The sequence below is a fragment of the Montipora foliosa genome, chromosome 7 (assembly GCF_036669935.1).
Source record: "Montipora foliosa isolate CH-2021 chromosome 7, ASM3666993v2, whole genome shotgun sequence".
In the NCBI taxonomy this organism is placed as follows: domain Eukaryota; kingdom Metazoa; phylum Cnidaria; class Anthozoa; order Scleractinia; family Acroporidae; genus Montipora; species Montipora foliosa.
In genome coordinates this window covers 25,669,448-25,681,589 of record NC_090875.1, presented here as the reverse complement: position 1 = coordinate 25,681,589, position 12,142 = coordinate 25,669,448, and the positions used below count along the sequence as shown (strand labels likewise).

Below are 12,142 nucleotides of genomic sequence, written 5' to 3'. Positions count from 1 at the left end.
ATCGTGGGGGAATCTTTTCACATGCAAATTATTTCCCCGCAATAGCCTCCATTTCATGCTAGATCCAGTCTAACAGAGAGAATACGAAACTGGCCTCGGTTGTTCAAAAGGTGGATAACGCTATCCACAGGATAAATCACTATCCAGCGGATAAACACTAGCAAAACCAATTGAGTTATCCAGTAGACATCGATTTATCCGCTGGATAGCACGACTGGGGCCAGGTCTATTGGGACAGCAGCAATTCAGACTAAGGACAATTACCTTGCATTTTCAATGCCTTTATTCAAGACAAGTGTCATATTTAAGCCAGTTATAACTCTGCTTTGTTACTGTTTAAATTTGTTTTTGGATATACGGATTATTCTTCTTTAATGCGATCTACTTACTAGGAAGAATTTTACTTCTTAGAGCAGTTGTGCGTCGCGGAACATAATAACTGGAACCCTTTGCGCATATCAAAGTACCCCTTGAAAAAGGTCTGAACCAATCAAAAATCCAGAACATAATGACTCCGGGACCAAGAGCCCGCGAAAAAATTAACCACTGACTGGTGTGGAAAACAGGAGAGGTGAAAGGTTTGATCGGTGTTAATTAAGGGCATGAAAACAATGTCTGTAACTGATGCAAAGCGCGGGGAAAATATCACCGGTGCAAAGAACACCATTACGTTTACACAAGAGTGACGCAAGTAGCCTGTTCCAGGCTCCCAGATAGTCGGGAAAGCGAAAAAAACTGGTTGCGAAAAAAGAACCTCGACCCAAGCCCCCACTTTTTCCGCACGCAGTTTTTTTTCGCATTTTCGACCATCTGGGAGCCTGGAACTGAATAAACTATTTTTAAGTTCACACTTGGGTTACAAACAATTTGTGGGCTTTAAGTTGTTTAAAATCTGACGCGCACTACAACATAAAGGATCAGTCATAATCCCAGAGGATCCTAAATGAAAACTGGCATTCTGAACAAAAGGATTGGCCATTGCATTTCGATACAACAAAATCTAAAAAAGGCAACCTACCTAAAAGGGAGAAAAATAAATTCTGCATCTTCAAAATACCCGAGCACTGCAAACTTCGGTTAAGAACAAGCAATTAATTGTCAGTTATTTTTTGATAACTTTTTGCAACTATTGCTGCTTGCAACCGGTTCACTTATTGCAAGGTAATAGTAAGGACAGAAGAACTGAATTTCCCACAAAGAATTTGAAATCACGAAGAGTTGTTCATTTGATTACTTTCACTTTCCAAAAAAGAAAATTCCGACAAACTTTAACGCAAAGTTTAATTACTAAAACAACCCGGCCACCTTTGTGCTTCATGGAACAGGATTGTTATGCACTATTCATACACAAATACTTATACTAAGAACTGACTAAGGCAAATAAGGGAATTGCAGAGTGAATAATACCTTAAAATATCAACAACTTGTTGGTTGATAAGTATTGTAAAGAGTAGAATTAGGTTATACCAGTACTGTTAACACAATCTACCTTCCAGTGATTCTTTCCATGAATAATTTGCTCTATTCAACTTGCTCTACCATGGTCATGCCACAGAAGCGACAGAAAAGATTTCAAAATGCAACATCTCTCAGATCAATTACATATCCTTGAATTAAGTTCGAGTAGTATTGCGTAAAATGAAAGGTATTGTTTTTTTTTTCTGCACATCCCTATTGTTCAACCGTGCTGACAAGAGCCATTTTTGAGAAATCGAACTCCTCTCCAGTGCAGCGTTTGTAGACGTCAACAATGTCGCTGCAAGTGGTCTGGAAGTGAGTGGTGGCATCGTAAGACGTGGAGATAAAAACCTAAGAAAGATATATCCTAGAGCATTAACAAAATTACGCTCCATTTCTACATCATTGTAAATCATACAAAAGATATTGAAGCGGCGTACAGGAAGTTTACTGTACGCAAGGACTTTAAACAGTTCCGTTATTTAAAGCAATCTTTCCTATCATTATTCATTACATTTAATAATAATAATAATAATAATAATAATAATTATTATTATCATTATTATTATTATTATTATTAGTAATAGTAGTAGTAGTAGCAGCAGCAGCAGCAGCAGCAGCAGCAGCAGCAGCAGCAGCAGTGGCAGTAGCAGCAGCAGCAGCAGTAGTAGTAGTGGTAGTAGTATATACTAAAACAGTAATAATCTAAAAGAACTATTCACCTCACTGACGGTGGCTACATAACAATTAGACCCGTAGCCCTTGCGGGCTACGGGTCAAAAGCCCATGAGGTGAAACCGAATGGACTACTGACCCTGGGACTTTAATACAAAAAGTAAAAATATCAAAAACAAGACGTGTACAATACCTTGGACTTTTCTCCATCATCAACTGGGACAAAAATATCCTTTACTGATAAAAATCTAAATATAATAAATGACAATGCTCAGCAAGAATGGTTTACAAAGCACTATCAACATAAACCCAATGATTTTATCATCATCGACATTGTTACAATCATCATTGTTACGTTAATCATCATTCATATCATGATTATCATCATCATCCACATTATCACCACCCAAACTGCTGTATTGTCTATTAAGATAAGATCAAATAAGGTAATATGTATACAGGGAAGATCTCTCTCACCAGTAGGTGATCTACAGAGAGGTCCTGCATGGGTCCATAATATAAATTACCAATTGACAGAACAAGAGTAAAACTCTATATTATATATAGCGGTTTTCAATTGAGTGTCGAAAGCAATTAGCTAATTACTTTGGTTTTGCATCTACTTCACTCAGTGATTGGTTCAAAGTTTTCGCGCCACTTTTTCAACCAATCAGAAGTGAAACCAAAACCAATTGTGACTCGCGCGTACGCATTTTCCCGCGCTCTGTGTCGGCTACGCGTAATTACCTCGAGTTCTGATTGGTTAACCGAATTGTCTCCGTCCTTTTTAATTGGCCAAAGTAATTACTTTGGTTTTGGTTTTACGACACTCATTTGAAAACCGCTCTATATAGCTCCAGATTGTAAAAGAATTAAATTAAAACTTAGGTACTTAAAGGGGCTATGTCACGAAAAATGATGTGACTTCACGACACCCAAAATGCCTAAAAAGTAGATGAAACATTGCAATAACCATTTAGAACTATTAAACAACACAAAACAAATACAGTAAAAGGAAAGAGAAGCATGAATGGTCGCAAATGGACAAGATTGAAACGTTTTTCGAATTTATGGCAAATCGCCTAGATAAAGGTCATTTTGGCTGAAAATAATCTTGTGTTGTAACGATAATTGTATCAGTAAAGAAATTCCACATTACCATTTTCAAGTTTTAAACTCGTGGTTAACTAAACACTTCCCCTAAACACCCTAAAATAACGTGACAGCGCCCCTTTAATATAGATTTAAACAATTTACTTCTAAACTGAGATATGATGGCCGAGTTCCTCAAGTCTCTGTCCAAATCGTTCCAATCTTTGAAGGTATCATGACATGTTCTTTGTTTACCCTACTTCCAGAAACCCTGGTAACAGCGTCTCTGAGTGTTCTATTTTGGCCTTGTGACGCCAAAAAATATCACGTCCGGTGCTTTCACAAATATGTCCACTACTTTACAAAACTGTCCAAAACCCTCGGATGAGCTAAAATTTTCATTTTGTGTCATTTACGCATGTGCGAAATGGTGGTTGCCGTGAACGACTGGTAGAAAACATATCCAGCGCATTTCAACTGCTGATTCGATGGCTTTGCGGTTAATTCAAAGGAGACGTAATATTGGGGGTTCGGATGGTAGTAACGTTATTACGGAAGAAGAGAAGGGAGGGGAGGGACGGTAGATGGAAGAAAAACGGAAGGCAAGGGAAAGATGGAGAAGGAATTTAATATATCTTTTTTCATTATTTTCTTTTCAACCCCTCTAAAAATCCAAGCCAATTTTTTTATTACATCCCCCTCAAAAAGGGAAAACCCTTTTTCAGACAGTTCATAATAACTTACAATAGGTTGAAACAAATTGACCTAGGTTAAAAAAAATTGACCTAAGGTACAATTTAACCAGCAACATATACACAATGTGTATACACATGTAGTTGAAAGTCCTCATCTTCATTCTTACATTCTGGTATATATGACTGAAAGCGAAAATATGGACACTACCGATTTCTCCGTTCCACAGGTAAAAACGGTCTCGTTGTTTACATAAATTCGCACAGACTACAAAAACACTTTGAATAAATGAATAGCAGAATTCACTGAACGAACAATATACTGGAGCAAGTAAAAACAAGAATACGTACTTTTCCCTTATACTTCCCAAGAGCTCCAGTCCTGGCACCAGCTCAGCTCCAGGGTCACCAGTTTCAACTATGGTGCTTACCATCGCGATAAAGAAACCTTTTGCGGCGACGTTGTGAGGAGAGGATACCACGCAAACATATATATCTAGAAAACACGTCTCAAATTTATTGACAGTCTCTACTTAACATTGTGGGAGGTGCGTGGGCCTCATGGTTAGTGTGCCCTCGACTCCGGAGCGAGTGGTCTGGGTTCGGACGGGCCCTGGCCGGGGACATTGTATTGTGTTCTTGGGCATGCCTCTCTCCACCCCAGGTGTGTAAATGGGGTACCGGCGAATTTAATGCTAGGGGTAGCCCTGCAATGGACTAGCATCCCAGCCAGGGAGGAGTAGAAATACTCCAAGTCTCTTCATGCTACAGAAACTGGGATAAGCTCCGGCCTAATGGGCCACTTGGCTCATAAGAAAACTTTACCTTTTTTACCTAAAAGGTAGCTATAACCAGTTTTGAAACTTGAGACAATTTTTGGGGGCATTAAGGAGAATCAGATGCATTGCAGAAACGACCTTTTACTCCTCAACCTTGACCCTACCTCAAAAGTTGCAACTTACAGTCATTAACATGAACGCGCGAGGTTCAAAAGAAATCGTTTTAACTCCCAAAGGCCCGTTTAAGGACGGTGCCTACTATTGTTCTTGCGCATACGTTCTGCGCATCTCGAGATACTCGGATTTCCTATCGGTGGTGCTTATTAATACAGGGATATTTTTGCGCGGTTCAAAACTATGCGGAGAAAGCAGAACTTAGCAATTGCTCTTGGTATCCAAAAAGAAAATTGGGGGTAATCACGCATTTTTCAGAGGGAATTAAGCTTTAATTTGGAAAAGAACGCCATACATTGCTTTGTATTTTTAAACTTTTTACAAATATTGTTGATTAATTATCTTCGAAAAATGCGTGGTTACCCCCAACTTTCTTTTTGGATTTCAATAACACTTGTTAAGATCTTTTTTTTTTTTTTTGTGTATTTTATTTATTTTTATTGTTTACGTTTAGTAATAACAGAACAAATGACTACATTAGGACAACACTAAGCTATAACACACACACGCACAAACTACATTTAGCCTACCTAAGCTGATAACAACAAACTGAGAATATTAAGTTAACACGTTTCGACGAGGCCGCGAGGGTTGTGAACACTTCTGCAATAACTTGTTAAGATCTGCTTTTCCCGCATAGTCACTAAACCACGCAAAAATACCTTTGAATTAGCAGGCACCGTCCTTAAACGGATTCAACATTTGACCAACATTCTTCGTTCAACAAAAGTTGAACGGGTGTTGGAAAAATGTTGGATGCAAAAACAAATTTGTGCGGAGGCCGTTCAAACGGTTCCAACATTGCGCCAACAAAAGAACCAACAATTTCGCGAAATTTAATTGCGAGGAACTAAGAACTAGAAACCAGACTCTCTCGTCCAGGAAAACTACGCCATATTGAATTTTGCGGCCTGGTGTGAGCATGCGTGTGTTCAACATTATTGTTGAACAAAGTGTTCAAACCACGCCCTTCAACACCATTCAACATTTTCGAGAACAAAGGAAAAGTTGAATCGATGTTGAATGAAAGTTTAAACCGATTTAACCTTGATTCAACACGCTTTCAACAATGTTGGACGACCTGTTCAAACGCACCAAACATTTGGTTCGACAAAGTGTTGAGTGCATGCATGTAATGTTGAAACCTTTTAAACGGGCCTTAAGAGATAAAATATATGTTCCCGAAATCCTGGTTTTGATAGACATTTGTAGACATCGGATTCCCTTCATATGTTGCAAGAAAACCTATCCATATGCAATCCAAGGTGTGGATACCTTCACTTAGAAGAGACAATTCAGATCGCTGATGAAATTCGAGAGATTCGAACGAAACATTTTTCGCTCTGAGTATTAGAATTCTTTAAGCGTTAACAATATTACAGTAATTAAAGTAAGTTTGCTAACACATACCATTTTTCCTGCCAATACTGCTTTGGGGTATGATGATTTGACACGAAGAAGCATCAATATTTGGAACCGAATGATCCAAGATACAAATGCAGCGAGCTACCTGCAGATTTTGAGTACAAAGAATAAAGCGGAAAAGTTGTGATACCCCACATGCGATACACAAATGTCGCAAACTAATCACACGGCCACATGTATCACTGTAACCACTGTTTGAGACTCAGCAAATCATTACATGCAAGTTTAAACTACTGTATAAGTACATTACGTATTGTTTCAAGTATTCCGCAACTTATGTTCTACTTCAACTGTGATTTTTTGTACTCTTCTGTACAAAATAAAATGATTTGCCACACTCTTTTCCGCCAATAATCTTGTTCAATAATTTTGTGATTTACCTTAACCAAGAAGGTTTACACGCAACGTGAATAATGGTCAACCATAATAAGCTCCCATTCTATAACAACAGTGTAGGGCCACTATCCTTTAATAATATAATTGTATTTAGGCGATCAGACTCCCTTACTCATTATGTCAGGGGCACCCAACCGTTTTAAGAATTTCGGTTCTACGTTGCCAAACAGCTACAGATTTCTTTGCTAAAACATCACCTAACAGATTCGCAACAAGGGAAAAGTAGTCCCTTACGTTTTCGGAAAGAACATTTTTGCACTTAAAAAAGGTCACCATGCAGTTTCAGATGAGGAAATCATGTTCGCTGGAAAGCTTTTTAGAAGATACACTGTAACGTCCAGCTAGCAATCTCTGAAATGAAATCATTTTCTAAACTCTTATCCGAACAGATAAAATTCTTCTAGGTGATAAAAAACAACGCTTTAGACAGTCTGTAAACATTACAAGGACCCTAGAAATGTCTCTTAAAGGCTTTTGGCTTAATTTTCTCGTTGCGTACCCTGTTATGTCCCCACTACTTCAAACATCCATATGGCTTTTTCACTACTTGCACAATCCCATGATACATCTCTATTACCCCCTTTTGCATAACCATTTTGCAATTTCTCCTGGGACAAGAAAATGTCCCAAGAGAAGTCGGAAACAATGCCTATGTAGAATTTTTTTTTTTTTTTTTTTGGGGGGGGGGGAAAGGTAAAAGAGGTGTATTATGGGATTTGTGCAAGTAGTGAATTGAAAGATTCGCAGCTATTTTCACAGTACCATTAAATAACAAAACTAAGAGGCAAACAGAAACTAAGCACTTAAAATCAAAAGTAAGACTTAAGCCCAACAAAAGGGTTCAAAAGATCTGTTAGAGCAGTTTTCAATTGAGTGTCGAAAGTAATTAGCGAATTGCTTTGGTTTTGCATTACTTCACTAAGTGATTGGTTCATAGTTCTCACGCCATTTTTTTCAACTAATCAGAAGTGAAACCAAAACCAATCGTGGCTCGCGCGTACATGTGTGTATCTTCCAGCGCTTTGTGGCGGCTACATGTAATTATTTCAAGTTTTGATTGGTTTACTGGATTGTCTCCTTCTTTTTTGATTGGCCAAAGTAATTACTTTGGTTTTGGTTTTACAACACTCGATTGAAACTCGCTCTAAAGAGAGCAACAGTTAAAACAAAGGAACTGTTACCTGTCCTATCTTCTTCACTTTGTCAGGGAAGTATGATGGGTCCCCAATCACCATTTTCGTTTTGGCAGTTTCTCCTTGTGACGTGACACCACAAACCTGCCCATTCTCATCATACACTACCTCGTCAATTGGCTTATCCAGCATATATGTGCCGCCATAAATTGCACTGAGTCTGGCAAATGCTTGGGGAAGCTCACCAAGGCCATACAATGGATATAAATAAGGCGATTTCCCATATCTTGCTAAACTTTCACTGCATTTAAAAACAAGTCCAGGCCTTAGTATTGATTTCTGAGGCCCCCAAAAACACACCAGTTGAAAGTGGTTTTCAATGAATTGCTTTTTTCAACAAGAACAAACAAACAAATCAACGTATTAAGCAACAGGTACATTGCTTTAAAAGACCAAGTGCACATATTCCAGTCGTGATAATCAGGCACAATTGATTTAAGCACCTATGTAATTAACACTTTTGCCTTTATAATGTATTTCTCAAAATATTATTTTGTGACAAGTGTCAGATTTCTTAAACCAATATCATTATTATTAGAGTGGTTTTCAATTGAGTGTCGAAAGTAATTAGTTAATTACTTTGGTTTATGATTGCTTCACTCAGTGATTGGTTCAAACCAAAACCAATCGTGGCTCACGCGTGCACGTTTTCCCGCGCTTTGTGTCGGCTACGTGTAATTACTTGAAGTTTTGATTGGTTTAATGGATTGCCTCCGTCCTCTTTGATTGACCAAAGTAATTACTTTGGTTTTGGTTTTAAGACACTCATTCGAAAACTGCTCTACTTCTGACAATACTACAATACAATACATATTTCATTGACCACTTTTCAGGGCCAATGAAACAAAGATAATGAAACGACGGAACAGAACAACAACAACAACTCTATAGAATCCCAACTGTCTGGAGGCAAACCAGTTGGATATTTACAAGTGCAGCTAGAAAGTTGAACCAGGTACTACCAGGAACAAATTCAACGAGTGGTCAGAGCGGGTCTTGAACCCGGGATGTCCAGATCTCAAGGCAAGCGCCCTAACCACTGGGTCACAGTGCCTCCTGACCTTCAGGTATTTAAAAATCCAGATGCACAAAAAAGGATTTTTCATTGTGAAAAAAACAAAAAACAAAAAAAAAAAAAGTGATATTCCAGGTTTGCTTGATGTGAAAGCAAGCACACGAAGAAACAAAAGGAAAAGACCCCTATTTAAGAGTGCAGTCTTTTAGTGCTGGAGCACTAATTTAGAATGCAGTAAACTGAAATCAACAAATTAATGCAAATCAAATCAAACATTGGTTTTTTGGGAGAGGGGAAAACCGGAGTACCCGGCCAAAAACCTCTTGGGTGCAGAGAAGAGAACCAAAAAATTTAACCCACATTATGACACTGAGTATTTGAATTGAACCTGACCCACAGTGGTGAGAGGTGAATGTTCTCAACACTACTCCAACCCTGCACCTGTTTGTGTGCACAATTTAGTTTCAGAGTGCTGAATACCAATAATACCAACTGTTCATTTAATTTAATGAACGAGGTGCAGGGCTGGCGCAGTGGTGAGAGCACTCGCCTCCCACCAATGTGGCCCGGGTTCGATTCCCAGCCTCGGCATCATATGTGGGTTGAGTTTGTTGGTTCTCTACTCTGCACCGAGAGGTTTTTCTCCGGGTACTCCGGTTTCCCCTCTCCTCAAAAACCAACTTTTGACTTGATTTGTGTTAATTGTTAATTTCAATTTACAGTGTCCCCTATAAGTGCTTCAGCGCTAGAACGACTAGACACTTAAATAAAGTTCCTTTCCTTTCCTTTTTTTTTTTTTACCAGAGGTTACAGTATCACTATCGTGGGTATCCCGCAGCCGGATTGACTGTCTATCAATAATTAGTAGTGACTGACATACACGTGTCAGTCAATAATTATTATTGACTGACAATCAATTTTGATGGGGGGGGAACCCTCAGAGTCAGATTGAGATCAACTGAAACTCAGCCCACATACGACCCACAGCCAGGGTTGAACTCGGGTCACAGAGGTGGGAGGCGAGGTTGATAACCCCTGACCTCCCTGATTCCCATACACGTGGGCGCTTCCAAAGGAAATAGGAACTGTACAGGTATGCCAAAGCAGTCCATTGGATGGGTTACTCTACATGTATGGTATTTAGTATGCTCTTAAGCAAGGCCTTTCTATTTGAGTAATGTAGAAATAAACTTGGGAGGACTGAATGTGACAATTTAACCTTTAACTGTAAAGAGGTCTTCAAAGTCTGAATACCAGTAATTTAATGTAACAGTATTTGTAAATCAGGTCAAAAGCAATTCAAAATTCAAACTAGGCAATATCTTCTTCCCATTACATCACTTTGTTGACAAACAGTAATCAAGGTTGCAAAATAAAGCCCCAGTACACAAACAAATTCTGCACAATAATTGTACCTTATGAAGGAAGCAGATTGTAGTAAAGAAAAGAATCTGCTACAGTGTAAAATTAGCTACACATAGCCCACGTAGATCTACGAAGATTATAAAAGCATTGTAGAAAGCTGTAGTCAGTAGAAACCCAGGATTCTGGTGACTAACCTGTACAATTTGACTTTACAAAGTGTTTCCTTGCAAGGCATTTTCAAGTAGCTGAAAGAAGCAAGTTTGTAAAGGTAAGATGTAAGTAAGGGGTAGTTTCTAAAGAAACTGTGGTGCTGCGTCGGTGGGGAAGTAGTATACAAAATTTTTGGGTTTTATCAACGGAGTTGATAATGTGAACTGGCCACCGTAAAGAGATTTCAGAGTCAGCTTTTAGAATCTCTGTACAGTGGCCAATTTACATTATCAACTCTGTTGATAAAACTCAAAATTTTTTTAAGATGTAAGTACTTGATGTAGTGCAGGAGTTATCTTTCTTTGGTTCCACTGAGGAGAAAACAAACGTTATTTTAGAGTGTTTAACGCATTGACCCCTGATAAATAGATTTTACTCTGTTTAACGCCAGATGATTTTACTCGTCAACGGGGGGCATCCTAGGGCGTTTGAGGTCTGAATGGGTTAATAAGATTTAATGTTCCACTATTACGCCATTTTACCATATTATTTTGTCAAGAGAAAAAATATGAGACGGTAATACACTGTAGTGTCCCCGGTTTGACTGGTTGAGAACAGAGCAAATACGGGCCGAACAGGAGGTTTTCAATGAAAGAAACTGTTTTCAACAAGATGCAAAGCCTGAGAATTTAGCTTGTCATAGCTTCAGTGTCACTCGGCATTTTGTTTATCCAATCAAATAAAGATCTTTGGCTGGCTTTTTGTGCTGTTGACATCGTTTGCACGCACCCTGAAGGACAGATGATGCATTTTTTAAAGACACTCTTACCAAATAAGATTGAAACAAAATTACACCTTTTTTGTAGTGGAATAATAAATCTCTTATTCGATGGTTTAACATATAATACTCGCAGACATTTTTGCTCATTGCTCGTATTTTTCCTCGCCCTGCGGGGCTCGGAAAAATACTACACAACTCGCAAAATATCTGTGCGTATTATATGTTAATCCATTGAATAAGATGTATGTATTATACATCTACACGAACTACTGTACTGTATCTTTCGTTATGTGTCGGAAGATTATCCAGACGGATAATGTACAAGTATAAACAGACAAACAACAAATGTTGATGGATAATGCATCTTATGTACTTCATCCTGTCTTTTCAATAGATAAATAACATGACAATGTAACTTTGTCTGGATGGATTATGCCTCTCCAGTATAAAAACAGCTATTCTGGCCATTTAGCCTGTGACAGTTATACTAAGAGATCAACAGACGTTTCTCTTTTCTCATAATTTCAGAACCCATAAACAGAGTTGAAGATGAGCATTAATTTTATTCAATAAAAGTTGTTTCGCAGAACACGTTAACTTTTATATTTCCATAGCGCAGTGCTAGAAATAATTTTTCTTTATTCACAGGACATATGTCCTTTCAAATCTTCATTTTGGTCAGACATTTGACAAATTGGACCGGACATAATTTATTTACTGACAACACCTTGAAGAAGATAACTCAAGATGTGCTGGTGAGATGTTCGGTCATCGTGTCCGATCATAATGTGAATTTGGCCGGACATTTTCAAAATTTGGTAGGACAATGTCCGATGACCGACTGTTATTTCCAGCATTGATAGCGTAATCTTCGTAACCTCTCAAAACAACAGGACTATCGTAAATATGCTGATTCTTATATAAGTCAAACTGTCACACCTTGCGAA

General features: G+C 38.4%; 1 protein-coding gene across 1 annotated transcript in view; it reads right to left on the bottom strand.

The window, feature by feature from the left end:
- Window positions 1-265: 265 nt before the first annotated feature.
- LOC138011561 (rab GDP dissociation inhibitor alpha-like) overlaps window positions 266-12,142 on the bottom strand; it is a 28,104-nt gene continuing 16,227 nt past the window's right edge. Inside the window, exons 6-11 of the mRNA XM_068858627.1 lie at window positions 10,459-10,509; window positions 7,873-8,125; window positions 6,281-6,380; window positions 4,269-4,413; window positions 2,327-2,381; window positions 266-1,809 (exon numbers count right to left, since the gene is read on the bottom strand). Coding sequence (XP_068714728.1) covers window positions 1,672-1,809; window positions 2,327-2,381; window positions 4,269-4,413; window positions 6,281-6,380; window positions 7,873-8,125; window positions 10,459-10,509 — 742 coding nt within the window. The 3' untranslated portion in view covers window positions 266-1,671. The remainder of the gene's footprint in view (window positions 1,810-2,326; window positions 2,382-4,268; window positions 4,414-6,280; window positions 6,381-7,872; window positions 8,126-10,458; window positions 10,510-12,142) is intronic.